General features: G+C 44.0%; 1 protein-coding gene across 3 annotated transcripts in view; it reads left to right on the forward strand.

The window, feature by feature from the left end:
* RYR2 (ryanodine receptor 2) overlaps positions 1-22,302 on the forward strand; it is a 749,362-nt gene that overhangs the window by 596,930 nt on the left and 130,130 nt on the right. For all 3 annotated transcript variants that reach the window (XM_075064183.1, XM_075064184.1, XM_075064185.1), the window contains 3 exons: positions 2,514-2,648; positions 18,753-18,865; positions 19,349-19,445. In XM_075064183.1, the coding sequence (XP_074920284.1) occupies positions 2,514-2,648; positions 18,753-18,865; positions 19,349-19,445 (345 nt within the window). The remainder of the gene's footprint in view (positions 1-2,513; positions 2,649-18,752; positions 18,866-19,348; positions 19,446-22,302) is intronic.

Raw genomic sequence — 22,302 nt, forward strand, 5'->3', positions numbered from 1 at the left:
CATCCTCGCAGTGACCTGTTCCACGCTGCAGGAAGGCAAACCTCCAGGCCTCTGCCAATGCGGAGGAATATCTTCCCGACCAAATTGTGTCGTAATAACGAGCATGTGGGCAGTACACCAGCCCACAGGAAAGATCTCTGCAGTAATCAGCTCCATCCCATATAACATTCTCAGGACTACTGGGCATACTACTGTGATAATCAAGATAATTGCCAATTAGGCTATCCCATATATCATGCTTCATAAATTATCAGCTTACGCTTAAATGCAATCTTTTGCCCATATTTCCTTGAAGGCTGTTCAGAATTCTTCTCTCATGGTTAGAACTTTCTATTTCGGTTTTAAATTCCTAGTGTCCAGTTTATACCATTTGTTTTGTATCCTTGGTACTAAGCTTAAAATTCCTCTCTCCCTAATATTACCCTCTGACTATTTGTAAGAGCGATATCCCTAACTTCTTTTGGTTTAAGCTAACAAGCCAAGGCTCTTGTGTCTCTTTATAGGACAGTTTTCCATTCCTGGATCATCTGTAGCCCGTCTGAACTGTCCAGTTTGAATTCATCTTCTAACATGGGGACGCAACTGACACAGTATTCCAGATGAGGTCTCACCAGTGCTTATATACAGTCTAACTCTTACTATTTTGCTGGAAATACCTGCCTGATGCATCCTAAAACTGCATTTGCTTTTTTAATGGCCATCATTGGCGGCTCATGTCCTCCTGTGACTACCATACTCAAGGTTCTTCTCCTCTATTGTTCCAATGAGGCTCCCAATTTATAACTAAATTAATTTTATTAACCCTAAATGAACCTGCTTTTCCTATTAATTTTCTATTATATCTCCAGTTTAATGGTCTCAGTCTTCTCGTATGATATCCGGTCCTCTCTGTGTTGAATACTCCAGCTTTGTTGTCATCTGGCAACTTATTAGACATTCCCGTCTTTGTTTCCAGTCAGTAATTAAAGTAAATAGTTTATGTAGGGACGCGAGAGCTGTTTACGGCCTAGTAGGATATTTTCAGCTTCTCGGCAGCAGTCACTGTGGACACAGCACCCAGTAATCCTTTTAGTGTAAGAACCGCTTGTATGTCCTTAAGGAAGGGTGGAGCAGCCTGTGAGAAGCCTTTCTTTCTCCTATCTTCTTGCTCCCCCTTTAATGGCCGGTTAGTGCCTAAGGGGCGGACCATCCTGTGGAAAGCCTAATTGTTTTGTCTAGTGTTTCGTGCTTTGGTTATATTAGCTGCAGAGCTTGAACCAGAGTTTCCACCTGCATCTCCAATCCTCGGATCTTTTCTTCCATCAGCTCTATCAGGCGGCACTTCATGCAGACAAAACTCTTTTCAGGTACCCCCTCCAGGATCATGTACATGCCGCAGCTTTCACATCCCGTCATCCTCATCGTGTCTTTCACTGCTGCCTCTGTATCAGTCATAGCCTTCCCACCTAAAACCTGTTAGTCCAAGAAACAAAACAAAATAAACCCTCAACAGGCACCAGAACACTGGCAGACCACCACCCACTCCCTTCACTAGCCTGTCAGTTCCTCTGCCTAGGTCTCTTAGTCTCCCCCACAACCTCCACCTGTAAACTCCCTCTGAAACTCCCCTGTTTACAGCTCTATTTGCTGGCTGCTGTGCCGCTGCCTGACTGGCTGGCTACTTTTATAGGACCCCTAAGCAGACAAGCCCCACCCCCTAAACAGGGCTCAGCTTCTGTCCCAGCACACAGCCCCTAGCAGCCTCCACACATACAAACTACAAAATACAATACACAAATTACAAAAACCTGCTCCTCCAAGGGAACTCCCTCTGAAACTCCCCTGTTTACAGCTCTGTTTGCTGAAACAAATAGTGAAAAAAACACTTTTGCTTTATACATCAGCCTATATTTTTAATCTTTTAATCTTTTTAATTTTACTACTGTCATGTTAGAAATTTACCATTTAGGATAAAAGGTAAAATTCAAGAAAACAATCAAAAAGTAAGTCAAAAATCTTTACTCTTGTTCATTGCCAATGTGCAAAGACTATAAATAAATTCGTAATGAAAAGACATATAGTTGGAAGCGCTAAGCAATGCCAAATGCAGCAGCATTGTCAGTACTCTTTGATTTAATGTTGCAATATAAACATATAAAAGTTTCTCTACAACATAGTATTTTGCTGTACATCCTGTATAAACAATGCTTGTCACCTTCTCTGCTGGTTATTATTTGTTCCTAATGACTGGCCACCCTCCTTAGTATACTATCTCTTTAGACCCCTTCACAAACTTTCAGCACATCAGTAGCCAAGTAGTTCTATTTGCCTACATCCTCCCATTGCTTTTCAAGGAATAGTGCCACATTACAGCAGTACCGGCTGCTACAGTTAAACACTCAAAAGGAAAGGTTTAGCAAAAGAAAAAGACCTTCTGTTGTCTTAGAAGCAGAGTTAATAATACTTCGTAAACTGTTTGACCCTTGTATTTGGAAATTTGTTTAGATTATATGTGAAATATCTTGTTCTTGCAGCTCGAGGATCCTGCCATTAGGTGGCAGATGGCCCTTTACAAAGATTTACCAAACAGGACCGAAGATACTTCAGATCCAGAGAAGACCGTGGAAAGAGTTCTGCATATAGCTAATGTACTTTTCCATTTGGAACAGGTTAGATTATTTTCAGTCCTATAACAGTCTACTTTAAAGAGCAGATGATGGGAAGTATTTGCAATCACGGGTAATGTTTCATACTCTTAACTGTGAGTTAAAAAAAGAATTCTCTGCTTAGACCAGAGGATCTCAGATGTTTTTATAGTATGGGCCATATCTTAATAGACAGATTAGCTTCTGGCAATCTTCACCATTCATGATCACATAAAATCCTTGCAGCAATTCCAGCAATTGTTTGCCTGGAAAAGTATTATTAGGAAAGTATATTTTAAACGCTCTTAGTGCCTTTTATCTGGCACCATTGGACCAGCCAGCTGTCTGTTCACCACAATAAATGCTCCACCGACATCTGATGGTCTATGGGCCATGATTTTAGGAACATTGTGTTAAATAACAAAATATGCAAGTTTCTCAAGATCTACATTTTGTTCCCCATTAGTATTTCCTGGGCCCAGTAGATTTTCTGTCTAGGATACTTAATCACAAACTGCCCAAAATTCTAGTAACAAGCTGTATATTAATATGAAATTTGGCTATTCAGATTATTAATAGATTTCTTGTTATCTTATAATCTTAAAGAACGAATTACTATAAACTGGTTTTTCAAATAGCTTTTAAAAGAGATACTTGATAAACAGGGTATCTGTAATAGCTTTCAAAATCCAGGTGAGGGATGCTGGTAAAATGAATCTGGGTAAATATACCTACATTTAAAAATAATTAAATTTCCTGTGAAATACAATAAACTCTTGGTTATCCAAACTGCTTGGGAGCACAAGTTATGTTCTGATTATCAGTAAAACAACAAACTGTGAATCAATAGACAGTGGTCAGATTCACTCTTGCTGGTACAGAAATGGGTATAGACTAAACTGCTGAGTGCCACTTTGGCCTGCTGCACTCCAGTGGGGATTGTGTTTAGTGAGTGCATCCCCTTATGCCCTAACTGCAGAACCTCCCATTTTGGGGTCTTCCTTAAGTTACATACCTGTCCTTTCTCCCTCTGTCATTGGTAGACTTTTTGCCACTTGTATCTCTGGGTGAGTTTGGTCCAGAAGGCCCATAGAATGAGGGTATATGCTGGACAGATGTAGAATTCAATACCCCTAGATCATAACGTCACATGATGGGACATGGAAGAATAAAAAGGTATCTGAGGCGACAATGCTAGTAGATGGTGTTGTGGATAATTTACACTACACGTAGTTTTTGGTCAGCAAAGGAAACCTCTGTTTGAGCTGTATGCTTCCAGTTTGTAATATGGAAGACTTTACAGTTAGAAATGAAAATATGAATTTGCATAGTGAATGAGTTTAAAGGTTTACTGGCTGATTTATTTTTATTATTTGCATTAATTTAGTGCTGAGGGAACCCAACTGAAGTTGGGGCCCACTGCAGATTCCAAGGGCAGAAGGGACCATTGTGATCATCTAGTCTGACCTCCTGTATAACGTAGGTCATGGAACTTCCTAAAAATAATTCCTAAAGCAGATCTTTTAGAAAAACATCAAGTCTTGATTTAAAAATCGTCAGAGGTGGAGAATCCACTATCACCCTTGGTAAATTGTTCCAGTGGTTAATTGCTCTCACCATTAAACATTTATACCTTACTTCCAGTCTGAACTTATTTAGCTTCAACTTCCAGCCATTGGATCATGCTCTATCTTTAGAGGTGTGTTTGTGAAATATCATAATTTGGAGAGGCTCCCTCAGAAGGGGCAGTATTATGAATATAGGAATTTTGAAATTTGCCCTGGAAGCAGGGGGAGTTGAGAACAAAGGGTAACTGTGTACAGCAGTTCAACATGGATGCTCCTCAGGTTTTTAATAGAAGTTTTATTTCTTACTCATTCACTAGTTTCTTATTTAATGAGTCCGAGGATCATTACAATATCTTTCTCTGCTAGACTGAAGAGCTCATTATTATATATTTGTTCCCCATGTAGATATGTATTGACTGTAATGACTATAAGGCATGTTTTCTAATCCTTTAATCATTCTTGTGGCCCTTTGAACCCTCTCCAGTGTTTCAACACCCTTTTTGAATTGTGGGCATCAGAACAGGACACACTATTCCAGCAATGGTTGCATGAGCACCAAATACAGAGGTAAAATAACCTCTCTACTCCTCCTTGAGAATCCCTTGTTCATGCAGCCCAGGATTGTATTAGCTCTTTTGGCCACAGCATCCCACTGGGAGCTCATGTTCAGCTGATTATCCACCATAACCCCCAAATCTTTTTGAGAGTCACAGTTTCCCAGGATAGTCTCCCATTCTGTAAATATGGCTTATATTTTTTGTTCATAGATGCATAGCTTTATATTTAGCCATATTAAAACACAGTGTTTGCTTGTGCCCAGTTTTCCAAGCAATCTAAGTCAGTCTAAATCCATGACTATCTTCTTCATTATTTACCACTCCCCCAATTTTTGCGTCATCTACAAACTTTCAGTGATGATATGTTTTCTTCTAGGCCATGGATAAAAATGTGAAATATCTTAGGCCCAAGAACCAGTCCTTGTGGGACCCCACTGGAAACACACCTTCGTGATGATGATTCCCCATTTACAGACCTATGAGTTAGCCAGTTTTTAATCCATTTGATGTGTGTCATGTTAATTTTACATGATTGTTTTTTAATCAACGTTACTAAGTCAAATGCCTTACAGAAGTCTAAGTATATTATGTCTACACTATTATCTTTATCAATTAAACTTGTAACCTCATAAAAATCAAGTTAGTTTAACATGACTATTTTCCGTAAACCATTTTAATTTACATTAATTACATAACCCTCCTTTAATTCTTTATTACTCGACTTCTGGATAAGCTGCTCCATTATCTTGCCCAGGGTTAATGTCAGACTGACAGGCCTATATTTACCTGGGTCATTCTGGTTACCCTTTTTAAAAATTGGCACAACATTAGCTTACTTCTAGTCTTCTGGATCTTCCCCACTGCTCCAAACCATATTGAAAGTCAGCGTCAATGGTCCAGCGAGCTCCTCAGTCAGCTCTTTTAATGCTCTTGGATACAAATTATCTGGACCTACTTATTTAAAAATGGCTAACTTTAGTAGCTCCTGTTTATTGTTGTCTGGAGACGCTAGGGGAATACAGAGAGTGTTATCATCATCATCATATGATTAGAATATCATCTCTTTCCCAAATACAGATCAGAAATGTTTATTGAACACTTCTGTCTTTTCTGCATTATTATTGATAATTCTATCATTTCCATCTAGTAATAGACCAATTCCATTGTCAGGATTCTTTTTGTTCCTAAAATATTTTGAAAATTCCTTCCTACTGTCCTTAACTCTGTAGAGTTCTCCTTGTGTCACTTGGCTTCCCCTGTCGGTTTTTCACAAATTGTGAGAAACACTGTACACAACATAGTGAGAGACAATTTCTGCCCTGAAGAGAGAGCAGTCTAAGTAGACAAGAGGAAAGGAATATACCATACAAGCAGAATGAACAATGATGGTTGACAAATTTAATGTTCGCTAAACAAAGAGGCAAAGGCAAGGAGAAGGTACATGGAACTGAGGTGTAAAGGAACTAGGAGAAAAGAGAAGAGCTGGGGAAGAAGGAGGGCAGGTGGAGTGAGGCTAAAGTGAGGAGGCTGTAAGGGAAGGAGTTGTACCTAACAGCCACTTGGGGAAAAGGATGTCCAAAGTGAAAACTGAAATGATCAATCAGGCACTGATGAGGTGATCAGAGCCCAAAGATCCCTGCTGCTGCTGCTTGTCTCTGCTCCTGCTGACCAGGTTTCTGGGAGGCCCCTCTCAGGAGATTCTTTCTTCTGCAAGCTCCCATGACTAGTGAGAAGGAATGAGACTAGTTTGGCCTTGTTGTCCCAGAACTGGGCGTCTCCCTGCACAGTTTTGCATCTGGGTCCTGAGATAACCTTGGTAAGGCCAGCTGGGTCTCAGCTCCCTTCTTTTCCCCATAGTGCAGCCATACCACCTGCAGCTGCTTGTGTCTGCTCCTGATGGCTGAGTTTCTGGGAGTACTCTCCCAGCAGTTTCTTTCTTTCCTGAACTCATGGATGGGGGAGGAGTGGGATCTCACAGCTCCCTGAAAGGGCAGGGAGGGCTTCTCTCCTGCAGGTAGATAGATTTTATGCTAAATTTCAAAAGTTGGGTAGTGTTACAGATTCATCTCAAATTCCTTCCCAAGAGAGTGATATCTCATCTTAATCAGCCTCCGAACCCCAACAGTTTAGCCAAGTCATCATGCACAATCTGGCGGGTCCTTCTTTATGAATTAGATTTTGAAAAATTATTTGAGTTTCCTACAGTAAAATCCATGTAGTGTTTTGTTTTGCTTCTATAATAGGTCAAGCTGCATACAGGGAAACCATGTCTAAATAGCAATCTCACTGCATCAGTCATTGCAGTTTCCTCGCAGGCCTGAAACTAGGGGGTATGTTAATGTGCACACAAAAGTGTGTAAGAGTTGGTAGCTAGTCTCAGATCTGTTTCTGTCCAGAAGATTTACAGGTAAACCACATACAGTTCTCTATATAATTACAAAAAATTATTGCTTGGATAGCATCGTGGCTTGAATCCTGGTTCCAGAAGTAGGTCAACTCTTTCAGATCATACCCTGCTAATGCATTTTTAGGTTGCTTCTGTGATTAGTCATTAGCTAGAGAAGACTGCAGTAGCACCACCAGGGAGGAGGAAACGGCTCCTTCACAGGGAGAAAGCTGGCTCCTGGTACTTCTGGTAGCAGGCAGTGCTCCATCTTGAACCCAACCCACCTTCCAAAATGGCAGTAAACTGAAATGCTGTCCTAACAATGAGCAATGAGGACTCTCCCCAAAGGTGATGGAGAAGCTATGTACCCCTATGACTGGGAGGATTGTAGCCCCCACTCCCAAGAGGAGATGAAGGAGAGTGGTGAGCAGTGACCCCTTCTAACGGGGGGGTGGAGGCATCCCTCTACCAGCTAGTCCTGGATTCCCAGGTGTGCTGCCTGCCACGGGAATGTATCTGAGACATTATGGAAGGATTACTGAGGACCATCCAGCCCTCTGACTACTACCCCATTCTGCTCATCCCTGTAGGCGCTAATATTACTGAGAGGTATGAGTCTGAGCAGATCAGAAGTGACTGCAAGGCTCTGGGAGTGAGGGCAAGGGAGTTAGAGGTGCAAGCAGTGTTCACATGATCCTTCCAGGCAAAGGGCCTAGGCACAGACAGACATGTCTTGGAGGTGAGTGCGGATGGTGTTGCCAGGAAGGCTTTGGCTTCCTTGACTTTGGGATGCAGTTCCGAGGATTGTTGAGCGGAAGTGGGGTCCACCTCTCAAGAAAGGGGAAGAGAATCTTCAAATACGGACTGTCTAATCTGGTGAAGTAGGCTTTAAACTAGGTTCAACAGGAGACAAGCCCACAGGTGAGTCCAGGGCCTGGAGACCTGGTTGAAGGATCAGAATCTGGAGGGAACATGGACAGTTGTAGCAGGGGCAAAGGAGAGACCAGAGGGAATCTGGAGGGGAGATTTAATGGACGTCTTAGATGACTGTATATGAATAAAGAAATATGGGGAATAAGCAGGAAAAACTAGAAACATTAGTGAACAATCACAGTTATTACATAAATGTCATCACAGAGACTTGGGTGGGGTAATTCATATGACTGGAATAGTGGAGGTAGAGTTGCCATTTATATCAAAGATGTATACATGTGCACTGAGGTTGAGATAGAAGTGGAAGGCAGACCTGTTGAAAGTCTCTGGGTAAGGACAAAAGGAGTAAAAAAAAACAATGGTAATGTAACAGTAGGGACCTACCATACACCACCTAACCAGGAAGAAGAGGTGGACAGAGTTTTTTTTAAACAAATAGCAATCATCCAAAACACAGGAAAAATACAAAATACCACACTTAGGAAGGAACAGTGTATTGCGTAAATATAAAATGGGAAATAACTGCATAGGAAGGAGTACTGCAGAAAAAGTTTTGGGGGTAATAGTGGATCACAAAAAATGAGTCATCAATGTAATTCTGTTGCAACTCCTCCCCAACATTATTTTGGGATGTATTAGCAAGAATGTTGTAAGCAAAACACGAGAAGTAATTCTTCTACTTTACTCAGCATTGATAAAGCCTCAACTGGAGTGCTGTGTCCAGTCTTTGGCACCACATTTTAGGAAATATGTGGACAAATTGGAGAAAATCCAAAGGAGAGCAACAAAAATGATTAAAGGTCTAGAAAACATAACCCAAGAGGGAAGACTGAAAAATTGGGTTTATTTAGTTTGGAGAAGAGAAGACTGAGGGTGGATATAACAGTTTTTGAGTATGTAAGAGGTTCTAAAGAGGAGGCTGATAAATTGTTCTCCTTAACCGCTGAGAATAGGACAAGAAGAAACAGACTTTAATTGCAAGAAGGGCAATTTAGGTTGGACATTAGAAAAAACTTCCTAACTGTCAGAGTAGTTAAGCACTGGAACAAATTGCCTAGGGAGGTTGTGGCATCTCCATCATGGAGGTTAGACAAACACGTCAGTGGTGGTTTAAATAATACTTAGTCCTCACTCGGTGCAAGGAACTGGAGCATATGAGTGATTCAGGTCTCTTTTAGTCCAACATTTCTATGATTCTATGATCTTTTACATCTGTTAAGAAGTGTTTTATAATTCTCTTCATAAAAATCCTCTGTTCTTCTTCGAGTGCTTGCTCATATCCATTCCAGTTAGGTGTGCGCGCGCTGCGTGCACGTTCGCCGGAGAAACTTTTACCCTAGCAACACTCAGTGGGCCGGCAGGTCGCCCCCTGGAATGGCCCTGGTATGGCGCCTAATATATACCCCTGCCGGCCCGACCGCTCCTCAGTTCCTTCTTACTGCCCGTGTCAGGCGGTAAGAAGCAGGGGAGCGCAGCTTAGCTGATCTCCACCTCCCTAGCGATTCGCTCGTGCTTTAGCTTCTTCGTGTACATAATTTTTCTCTAGTTCTTTATTAGTTACTGTTAGTATAGTTGTAGTTAGTGTATATAGTTTGAGGATCGGGGGTTCGCCCCTTCTCCTCCCCCGGCACTGGGGCCCGGTTCACCGGGCTTCAAGCCCTGTGCGACCTGCCGTCGACCGATGCCCACAGGAGACCCGCACAACTCCTGTTTAAAGTGTCTCGGCGAGGGCCATCTGTCGGACAAGTGCCGTATTTGTAAGGCGTTCAAGCCCCAGACCAGAAAAGAGTGGGACTCTTGCCTAAAACAACTCTTGATGGAGGCAGCTCTAACTTCTCCATCCTCGGCACCATCTCCGGCACCGGGAACAAGTGCTTCGTCTGTTCTGGCACCGGCGAAGACGCCTCGGCACCTCCTGTCACCAGCCCAGTCCTCCAGCCGGCGCCGCTCACTCTCCCCGAGGAGCAAGAAACTCAAGGCTCCTGCGGTACCTTCGGTCACACCGCAGTTAGAGCGCAGCTCCAGGTCGGATCGCCCGGCACCGCCAGCTGCCGCGGCACCGCCTGCTCCTGCACCGTCGATTCCGGCCTCTCAGGAGCCATCGAGTCCGGTGCCGACCAGCTCCCCGGCCCACGCTGTGGTAGAGCTCGTTATACCGTCCACGCCGGAGACCTTCTCCACTGCGCGGGACCTCATCGCTCTTACAGAGCCTGAGCTGCCTCAACCCCCGGCACGGCCGGTGCAGGTCATTCAGTCGCTGGGCAAACCTGCCATGGTGCGACCATCGTCTCCGCTGATCTCGTTCGGGATCCCGTGAACGTTCCCAGCACCGATCACGATCCCGACGCCGCTCGCAGTCCTGGCACCGTTCTCCATCCCGGTGCCGGTCATACTCGCGGCACCGGACGAGATCCCGGTCCCCGTCGTACCGTCGGCACCACTCCAGATCCCAGCACCGCCAAGCCTCTCGCAGCCGATCCAGGCATGTCGATGTTCGGCACCGGTCGACCTCCCGGCACCGTGCTGGTTGTAGGTCCCGGTCCCGCTCTCCATACCGCCATGGCTCCCGGTACCGTTCGCCGGCACCACTCAGGGACAGCTACTATGGACGCAAAGATATGGTCCAGTCTGCTTCAGCTCCCCCGTGGCCATGCCGTCACACGTCCGCCTCCCCGTACGCGGACAGTGCATCCTATGGAGGATCAGACACTCAGGCCCATCAGGACCAGGGGCCACCGCAGTGGTCCTTTTGGACACCCTGGGCCTACCACCAAGCCCAGGGTGAACCATCGGGCCAATCACGCTCGGGTCATTCTGAACACCGGGCACTGGAGGCCACACTCAGTAGACCACCCCCTGTTGATACGGAGATGGGTGCTATACAGGCTCTGGAACAACATGATGTTCCGGAGGTGGAGGTCCACCAGGATGAAGCTTCGGTCCAGGACCTGCTCATTGCAGGGTTGTCGTCGTCATCTTCCCCGGATGAGGCGGTAGTGGACACATCCTCGTCGGGGCCTCCCCCTATCGATCTGCGGGCGCACCAGGATCTTTTGCGGCGCGTAGCCCAAAATATCAGCCTTCCTGTGGAGGAAGTCCCTGAGGTGGAGGGACCGCAGTGTCAGTATCCTTTCAGCGGAAAACGCCTACCAGGGTGGCCTCCCGTCATCAGATCCATCCAGGCCAGAGCCGACACCATCTGGCAATCTCCGGCTCCATTCCACCGACACCGCCAGGGGAGTGGAACGAAAAATACATGGTGCCTTCCAAGGTTACGATACCTGTATTGCACCCAGCCCTTGCTCGTTGGTGGTACAGTCCGTCAACGAGCGAGAGCGCACGCGCAACAAGCCCCCGCCAAAGTCCAGGGAGGCCAAACGCATGCACTTGTTGGGCCGAAAGATTTACTCTGGTGGAGGGCTTCAGCCTCCATGTGGCGAACCAGCAGCCCTCTTAAGCCGATACTCCTTCAAACACCTGGGAGTGCGGTCGGCAAATTCACGGAGCTGATCCATAAGACTCCTGTCAGGAGTTCACGGCCCTCCTGCGAGGAGGGGAAAAGGGTTGCGAGATACCTTCACTGCAAGCCTCTGTACTCGGCAGATTCGGGCGGCTAGAACGGTCCGCCTTCTGGCATAGCATGTGCGCATATCCTGGTTACAGGTATCCGGCCTACTGCTGAGTTGGAGCACACCATACAGACTTGCCATTTGATGGACAAGGTCTTTTTCGCAAAAGACAATCCCAGACTCAGAGTCTGAAGGATAACCGGGTTATCAGCGGCTCACTTGGCATGCATACCCCTCAAACTCAAAGACGGTCGTTCCAGCTCTCAACCCAGCGCCTCTACCCGCCACCTCGTCCACGACAGGACTTTGGCTGCAGACGTGGTTCGTACCAACCGCAGACGGGCAATCAGGCCCTCTGTCGGCAACAATGCCGGTCCCGCGCAAGTCATCGGGACCAAGTCCAATTTTTCGAAGGTGTGGCCCTAGAGGCAGCGTACCAATTCCCTCTCTGTGATCTGCTCCAATTTTTCCAACCGCCTTTCCTCGTTCCTCCTGGTGTGGTCCCAGCTAACTACGGATCGTTGGTCCTGCGTATGGTGGCAACTGGATACCGTCTCCAGTTCTCTTCTCCGCCTCCTCCCGCCTCCTCCTCCCCATCCCTCTCAGGGACACCTCTCACCGAAGCAACTCCTCCTGCAGGAGGTCACAAGCTTCTACGGTCGACCAAGAGGAGGTACCAGGAGAGCTAAGGGCAAGGGTTCTATTCCGTTATTTCCTGATCCCAATGGCGAAAGGGGCCTTCGGCCATCCTAACCTATGCGAGCTGAACAGGTTCATCAAGAAGTTAAGTTCCGACATGGTTGCCTGCGGACCCATCGTTCCCGTGGAATCCGCGGCGATTGGTAACGCCGCTCTCGACATGAGGACGCATACTTTCATATTGCAATTTACCCTCCCACACAGGAGGTATCTGCGCTTCGTGAGTGAATCGAGTTCATTACCAGTTCACGTGCCTCCCTTTGACTTTCGTCGGCCCTCGGGTCTTCACAAAATGTATGGCGGTTGTCGCCGCTCTCCTCCGCCGTCGTCGATTCACGTGTTTCCTACCTCAGACGACTGGCTTATCAGGAGCCTCAAAGGCTTCATAGTCACCAGCCATGTCACACCATGAGCATTCTAATTCCAAGTCTGGGCCTGATCGTCAATCTGACAATCACACACTGTGCCCACGCAAAGGATAGAATTCATCGGGCAGTGCTGGACTCCATCCTTGCGACAGCCATGCTTGCCCCCGCCGCGTTTCAACATAGTCTCCCTGGTCCAGAGCCTGCGAGGTTTCCAACTACCTCCGCCTGTACTTGCCTGGCCCTTCTGGGACACATGGGCCGATGTGTCCTCGTTGCAAGTACGCCAGACTGCGAATGGCACCGCGCTACAAGCCTGCCTCGCTTTGTGTCTACCTCACGAACAGGGACGCCTTAGAACTGATTCAAACATCCCACCGGGAGTCCTCAGCTCCTCTACTGGTGGAAAGAGCACCGCTGGTGATGTGGGCCGCCCTTCCACCCTCCCAGCCCTCCGTGTCCCTAACAACGATGCATCTGCGCTGGGCTGGGCGCACACCTGGGCCCCGGCGCACCCAAGGCCTTTGGTCACCCCAAGAGCTGACTCTTCATATAACATCCGAGAGCTCAGGCAGTACGCCTGAGTGTGCAAGTGTCCTGCACCCCCGTACCACAGGCCGTTGTGTTGCAGTATTCACGACAATACGATGCCATTATTATATGAACAAGCAGGAGGCACAAAGATCATCTCCCCTGTTCAGGAAGCGATCACTTGTGGAATTCTGTGTAAGCCCACTCCATAGACCTGGTAGCCTCCTTTCCCCGGGGGTCCGGAACACGCTCAGCAGATCACCTGAAGGCGGTCCTTCCTCCCACACGAATGATCCATCCGACTGGACGTCCTCCATTCAATCTTCCGAGGTGGGTTTTCCCCAGATCGCCTGTTTGCGTCAAAATACAGGAAATGCCAGGTGTTCTGTCCCTACAAGCTCGCTCTCCGGGCTCCCTGTCGGACGCCTTCATGATCCGTGGTCAGTCCCTTGCTATGCCTTCCCACCGTTTCCCCTCGTCCACCGAGTATTGCTCAAAAGTCCCAGGGACAAAGCCCGCCTCATCCTTAATCGCGCCGGCTTGCCGAGACACACTGGTACCCCAGACTGCTTCGACTGTCCCTGTCGGACCCGATCCTCTGCCGTGGCCCGACTGATCACGCAGGACTTCGACAGGCTTCACCACCCGACCTGCAGTCCCTCACCTGACAGCAGTGTTCCTAGCTGGTTAAACTAGTGGAGCTGAGCTGTTCCGCTGCAGTGCAACAGGTGTGTCTTGGTAGCAGGAAGCCCTCCACGCGGTCGACGTACTCGCGAAATGGAAGCGCTTTCTCTACTGGTGCCCAGCATGGTCACTCACCATGCTCTGTAATCAATCCCCACCATCCTGGATATTTGTGGTCTCTCAAGGAGCAGGGTGCTATCTCTCGCTGCGAGTCCACCTCGCCCCATATCTACCTTCCATCCGGGGGAAGCTGGCAATACCATTTTTCTCTACCCAATGTCTTCCAGGTTCCTCAAGGCTTGGAACGGTTATACCTCAGTCAAGCCCCCTACCCCTACCTGGGACCTTATACCTTGTTCTAAAATAGACTCATGGGGCCCCCTCGAAGCCTTTGCCACATGATTCGCTGCTGTACCTGTCCTGAAAGATGGCTTTCCTAGTCGCCATTACCTCAGCTAGGCGTGTCTTGAACTCGCGCGCTGACTGTGGCTCCCTCATATACCGTCTTCCATAAGGACAAGGACACCTGCGACCTCACCCAGCATTCCTCCCCAAAGTCGTCTCCGCCTTTCACGTGAACCAGACATCTTTCTGCCAGTGTCTTTCCAAAGCCACGCGTCGAGACGAGAACAACAGCTCAGACCTTAACGTCTGGAGAGCTCTCGCTCTACATCGAGCGACCAAGCCCTTCCATCATTCATGCGCAGCTCTTTTGTAACGTGGCGGAACGTATGAGAGCAGGGCAGTCTCCTCTCAGCGCATTGCATCTGGGTCACGTCATGTATCCGAGCTTGCTTATGACTTGGCTCAATCCACCCGGGCCATCTCAACGCCCACTCTACGCAAGCTCAGGCCTCGTCTGCTGCTTTCTTGGCGCATGTTCCATGGCAGGAAATCTGCCGTGCGCCACCGTGGCTTCTGTCCACACCTTTGGAACCATTACCATGGTCCAGCAATCTAGAGACGATGCCGCCTTCGGCTCAAGCGGTCTTGCATTCCGCAACGTCTCGCTCCGACCCCATCGCCTAGGTAAGCTTGGATATCACTAACTGGAATGGATATGAGCAAGCACTCGAAGAAAAAAGACAGTTACTCACCTTTGCAACTGTGTTCTCGAGTTGTGTGCTCATATCCATCCACACCCGCCCTCCTTTCCACTGTCGGAGTAGGCGGCAAGAAGGAACTGAGGAGCGGTCGGGCCGGCAAGGGTATATATTAGGCGCCATACCGGCGCCACTCCAGGGGGCGACCTGCCGGCCCACCGAGTGTTGCTAGGGTAAAAGTTTCTCCGAACGTGCACGCGGTGCGCGCACACCTAACTGGAATGGATATGAGCAACACATCTCGAAGAACAACAGTTACAAAGGTGAGTAACCGTCTTTTCTTGTTATTTTTTCTGTTAGTGATATATTCATTAAGCTGATATTCAATTAAAATAGGTCTGTTTCTGGTTTCAGTTTTATTATTATCATGTTTAATAGCAACATTTATTCAGGCACTACTTGCTTTTTTTAGATCCCTGGAATAGGATTATATTAGTAAAAATTACCTTTGAAAACAGGAAAAATACCTGTAATATTTATTCTCAGAAGTTATTGTAGTTATTATATCAGGTGCCAATTTACTCACCCATTTCACCCATCTATTTTCCTTGCTGTGTTGACAATATTTTTGACTAATAGTCAGCTCATTTTCTGAGGAAAGTAAAGGCATTTGGGACCATTCCCATTCCTCAGTACATATTACTTTTTGATGAGGCAGTGTAGTAGCTTTAAAATTAGAACTAGGAGAGTATTCAGTAGCTTTATTCTAAAAATTGGACCCAAAGGTGGGAATCTGCTATAGTAACTAATTTCCTGAGATCATAGAGGCAGCTATTAGAAACAACTACTGGGAAGTAGTTTTTCTTATTACAGTGTCATTCAAAATGATGAGTTGTGATGACTTATCTCAGTGACTTCTCATGAAAGTTTGGGAATTTTCATCATTTCAGATTTAACCACAATAACTTTCCCTTATTGTTTCAATAATACTTTAAAAATTTTGCAGCAAACGTAATCATAGATGCACATTTGGTTTTCTTCAAGGTCTTGTCTTCTTCCTGTTTTTAGCTGAGTTGATTGTGCCCTTGGAGATTGAGCAACATGTGCAAAGTCACACAATTCACCATTGGGATCTTCCCACCTTAGAATCCAGCCAGTATTTATATTCTCTTGTTTTCTAGTACTTTGCTTTATATTATAAGATCATGTGACCTCTTTTATTAATATTGTAATAGATAATAGACTATAGCCGATGTTCTTCAGTGAGATCAAGCTGTGCATGGTATAGGACCCAAGAGGGAGGAAAAGGTAGTTTTCCACCACTTTTATATCTGCCTAATATTGAGGTGGGCTGAGTGGTCATGAAGTCTCACTATTCCTGGCTGAGGCAATAGGAGTAACTGAAAATTCTAAATATGGACTCTTCACGCATTTTTTATTCACTGGATTATATCTGAGTCTATTTTCCCCACCTAATTTACCGTGCTCAGCTTAAAGTAGATATAAGTGGTCAGCTGAATGTACATTGCACAGCTCAGTCTGTACAACGTTGACTGGAACTGGCCATAAATGTCTAGCAATGAATTCTCTCTGTTCAGGAGTTTGGTTTCATGATGCATATTCGTTAGATTTAGTATCTGTATCCATGTATGGCCTGATCCTGCAAATACTCTACTAGTTGATGTGAATTCTGGTCCCACTTCAGCAAATTACTCAGGGCTTATCTACACAAACAATTAATTCATGGCCAGCTTGGGTGTGAACCTGCCCACACTAGCTTGCTGTGGACTAACCGTCCACGTGGACTCTGCTGCTGCCTTCTAACAATCTGTTAGTTCACTTTGATCTTGTCCTCTTTGAAACAGAAGATCAAACACACTAACAAACTGTTGTATCAGCAGAGTCTGTGTGGACATTCCATGTCAAACTAGTGCATGGTAGATTCACGCTGCAACTTGCCACAAACTAAATGTTTGTGTACACAATCCCTTAAACACATGCCTAACTTTAAGCAAATGAATAGTCCCATGGAGACTTAAGGAATTGGAGTTCTGTTACTAAATTTTTATAACATTCCTACACTAAAGTAACTGTAAAACCGAAATCCACATCCTATTTTGGACCCGCTGAGATTGATATTTGAGCCTCTCTCTCCTTCACACCAGTAGCTGCCCTTTACCATTCAGCCCTAAAAGAAATCTGTGGGTTTTTTTTTAATCTGACCAGTATGTATACATCCCTGTTCTCTTATTTTCTAATATATTTCTCTTTAAATTCATATTATGTTTCATTATATGACCTTGTACATTTTATATATGTTTGCTTCCCACATTGAACCGGGTAGTTCCGTTTCTTTAATCTTGTGTGAAAAATACTAGCCATGGGAACAATCAGTTCCATTAATTTTTATGGTACTTTGTTATAGCCTAGCAAATCCCAGTGCTTTCCAGATGTCATTATGCCGAAAGCTTGGCATATTGCATCTGCAGGGAGATGCCATCAGGTTTTGCTCTTTTGTGCATGTCTAATTTTTTCTATTTTTATTACTTCCAGAGATCTTCTAAAATGCGCCAGAGATTTTTCTGTTTGGGAAGTATAGAGAGTTTTACAGTAGTTTGTAAATATATTATTAATGAGTTTCACTTTGGGATGTGCTTGGCTGAGTATTAATAGCTCTGATGGCTTCATTTTGTTTTGTGGTTCTCAATATGAATGCTGTACAGTGATTTATTTCATATCCTTTCTCATAACAACTTTGGTTCACTTTTACTCATTCTTTTGGAAGGGGCTGTGGCATTTAATCTGCCTTTCACTGAGATTAATTCTTCTCCACTTTGCTGTAGATCCCCTGTAATTTCTTTGCCTGTTTAATTAAGTGATTCCATTCACGACTCGTAGGTGTGTTGTTTGTGGGTCTTATTTGAATGGGTCACTAACTAATAAAATACTGTTTGATAACTGCATTCTCTAAATTCAATTTTGTGTCCTTAAAAATGTTCTCATTGTCGTGTATTTCAAAGTACTATGGTTTCCTTTATAATGAATGAGAGCATCAAACCTTTCATTAAGGTAACATTTAACTTCCATTGTCCTTTTTGATGATGTGGGGAGGTAGAGAATCTGAGTACACTGGAGCACAGTCAAACAGCATGATGACTCTGGCCGAATTGGTGGTCCATGGGGAAAAAGTAATCGATTCTTGAGTAAGAATTACATAGTTTTGGGTAAAATAAAAGGATTGTTTTAGGCGACATTTTTAACTGATATGTCACAAAGAAAGCTATGTTCATTTCCAGCATTCAGAGGCACAACTGAGGTGTTTTAGATCATCCTGACCATTCATGCTTAAGGAAGGAGATACAGGTTATTGGGATAGACAAGTTCATCACTTTTCAGTGCTGCCAGCCACAGCATGTGTAGTTAGTAGTAGTAAAATAACAATTAAAAAGTATGTTCTGGCTCTTATAAAAAGAGACATTTTAAACAAAAGTAAAAATAATTTGTTTTTCCAGTACTACATGAGAGATGGTCTCAGTGACATATTAGTCTCTAGTTCAAATGGCCTAGGGTTAGGGTTAGAGTAAAGGTGAAAAATCATGCAGAGTTCAAAAGGGACACTGAATCATGTGGGTCACATAATATTTGTCTGGTCACTTGAATAATGTGTAGAAAACATTTTTGCCAGTTACTTTCTGTTATCTGTTCTCTGACTGTGCCCTGATTAGTTTTTTATTAAAAGTCAATAAAGGAAAAGGCATATTGTTTATTTTTCATTGTGTAATTTGTCTACTAGGTTGAGCATCCTCAGAGATCCAAAAAGGCAGTGTGGCACAAACTCCTGTCCAAACAGAGAAAAAGAGCAGTAGTGGCCTGCTTTAGAATGGCTCCATTATATAATCTTCCAAGGTAAGAATGGTGTGGCAAACTTCAAACAAAGGAAATACCATTACTTGGCCATCAGGCCAAACAAAAAGTCATCCATGGCTGCTGGTCCTAGCAGTATAGTGTTAAATGAAAATTTTCAGTCAAGATGAAACACACTAATGTAATCCCACAAGATCATAATCGTTGAAAGGATTGTATTTCTCTATTACTATTTTTAATTGCTTCAAAAGATACTTGAATAATTAGATCTTAGAATAATTTATTAAACTCTGACACAAGTTTGTGTAGAGGTTTTTATTGCCAGATGCTTTTGAATAGGAGACATCAGTGAAAATTCTAGGGTAGACAATGGATATTTTTTGACAGGTTTTACTAGGAAATATTGCTCCCCTGTGCAAGTTGTTGTTGTAATAGCTGCAAACTTCTCTGAATAAAATGAATTTATATTGAGCAAATGTTCTTTTTATAGATTAATAGTTTTGTTTTAAATATTCTTTTTTTTAGGCATCGAGCTGTCAATCTCTTTCTTCAAGGTTATGAAAAGTCTTGGATTGAAACAGAAGAACATTACTTTGAAGATAAACTGATAGAAGATTTAGCAGTATGTTCTGGATAAAGGGATAATGGGATTGTAGATTATATTTATTGATAATCTTATATAATGATCAGACAGGAATTTAAGGAAAAAGAACAAAATCTAAACCCAGAATATTAGTATTAGTAAACCAGACCTTCCCTGAGGAGCACCTGCAGAAGTTGCTTAGGAGGAGGAAATCTATTAGGGAGGTAAAGCTTGAGCCCATGGTTCCTACTCCAAACCCGTGAGATCCTGGGAGCCATTGGCAAATAGACTCTGTGTTCTTGTCCACTGCTGAGCCTCCTCCCACTCCGTAGGGCCTGGGTAACGGGCACCAGTCCTGAGGACATGGTTCAGCCCCACCTTTCACACTGCGGGCCCAATTCAGTGCAGACTGAAGTCAGGTATGAGTCGTAACATTTTGTGAAGGGTCCCCTTCATACACAAAGACAGGAGAGGAAAACTGGGCTGCTGCTATTAGAAACAAAATGTTTAATTTGATTTTAACTGGTTTGAGTTTGTGAGGAGACAGACTGTGAACTGTTTTGAAGCAGACAAAGATTGGAACAGAAAGGGAGTACAATCAATAAATTGCCAAAATGTCAATGAGATTTCTACTTACAGTAGGCAGGATAATTGTTTTTTGCCTAAGTTTTAAAAACCAGTTAGTTTTGTTAAAGTCGGTTTTCTGTAGATCCCTTTTTGTGCAATGCATTACATTGTCAGCGTAAAATAAAAATTTCCAGATTAGATTAGAATTCAATTAATTGGATTGCGGTTATAAAAGCAAGAAAATATTTAACAATGTTCTTGCTTGTCTTTATAATAAATTACATTTCTCCATTTTTTTGTAATGTAGTCAGAAGATAACATACAGTTGAAAAGCATATTTTAACAATGATTTTTATAGATATTGTCTTTAATAGCTTTGAGCAATTCTGAAGATTTCTGAAGATCATCCAGAATTTGAGAAACAGAATGTTGTAGAAACATTGTTATAAAGAGAAATAAATGGAAGCATATAATAAGATATTAACCCCCTAAAAGCCTTAATTTATTATGTGATTTAACTATGATTTTGTGAGGATTAGACAGCCAGTCTGTTCGGAGTCTAAACACTTATATAACGTCATGTGCTCAAATATCACAAATTTAACACTTTAATGTCCTGCATTTCTCTTTCCCTGTTTTTTTAATGGTAGGCTCTAGGGGGGATATGAGATGTTGGAAAATGATATAAACTAAAGAGTAGAAGATGTTAGAGTGATTAGAGCATAATTAGACCCTTCTCCATGCATAACTGGTCCTTGCTTCCTCCACCTATGTGGGCTTTTTCTCCCTTGTGTGTATAGTGTTACGGGACTTCACTGTCTATTTTGGCCTCATGTTGTTAGTTATATCTTCTAGACAGATAAGAGCACAGAAGAGTTCATAAAAAAAATCTTTTTATTGCAGATATAGCTTAATAAATTCACACACACTAAGAGGGTAATGCATTTAATAGCAGCTAGTGCCTCTTTAAAATGCTTACAAGTGGAAACCTCTAACAAGAGCACTTAAAGAATTGTTCCTGATCTTTGAAAGTAAACAGTGGATAAATTATTATAGTTGTTTTTATAGCACTACGCACAACCTAATTTCAGCCTGCTCAACTTCTGAACTACTGAACATGCTGTGCACTGACATTCATTGTTCCTGCAAAATCTTTAAAACTAGAATCCACTTATGTGCAACTAACCTTTCATCTTGGAGAGCACACAAAAGCGCATCTCTTTAGGCGGAGTGGGGGCCTCCTGCTGCACCATTCATACATTGACCGAGAGAGAGACTGAAAATAGACACACCCTGGTGATATTTATTTCATGTATGAGTTTATTTCTATGATATACATCCCCATGTATCTTCAAAAATTAAAAAATCAGGGCTCAGTGGCCTGGAGAAAAGAAGGGGAAAATAAAAAATAACTGTAAGGGCTTTGTAAAAGGAAACACAAAATGTTCATAGATGAATTAACCAAAATATAATAGAAAGTCTTTACACTGATCTTGACTGTTAGAACTAGTTTGTGACCCCAGAGACATTCCCCAACATTGCAAGAAGTGACAGTTTTGTGGCAGCAGGGTGTGGGTGTGCATGCAAACATCTGGTACAGTAACTAACTTAAAAGAACACGAAGGACTGTCTCTTCACTATCTAGCCACCTTTCCTCCTCATCTGAGCATGATATGTGTGTGTGTGTTCTGGGAAGATCAAAATAAAGTCTGTAGCAGCAGATGGCTAGAAGTCTCACACCAGTATGCCTTTTGGGGAACACAAAGCAGATTGGCTTCTGCAGTGCCCTTTAATAGAGGGCAGCATGCATTCCCTCCAGGCCAGCTCCTTTCTGCTGGCTGGTATAGGAGGAGGAAGGAACTATTGAAGTTAGCACCGTAGCTTACAATACAGTCTCCCAATCTGAGAAGCTCCTTGCAGGGTCAAGTGCCCTATTCATGTGCAGAAGGACAGCCAACGGTGTCAGACACTTGCTGTACAAACCAAAGTAATCTGGAAAATTTCTCATGAAGGGAAATCATTATTTCTACTTTATTTGCCCTTTCCTCCAATAATAGAAATGGAATTCACCTTTTCCTGCCCCTTATTTCCTGGCTTCTCAAAATTCCACCTATGGGCCAACATTTTGCTATTCAAAGTGTGATTATTTCAGTCTGACAGAGTTGCCACAACTGCTAAACCAAAAGGAAAGCACAGCCCTACCAAGTCTGGTACATTGAAAAGGCAATTTGGTGGGTTTCTGCCACAGCTGCATTTTCTCCTCTAGGGAATGTTTCAACATTGTCACATTTTAATGTATGAGGTGATGATACTAACATCAGTACATTTC

This window comes from Chelonoidis abingdonii, chromosome 3 (genome assembly GCF_003597395.2).
Source record: "Chelonoidis abingdonii isolate Lonesome George chromosome 3, CheloAbing_2.0, whole genome shotgun sequence".
Classification (NCBI taxonomy): domain Eukaryota; kingdom Metazoa; phylum Chordata; order Testudines; family Testudinidae; genus Chelonoidis; species Chelonoidis abingdonii.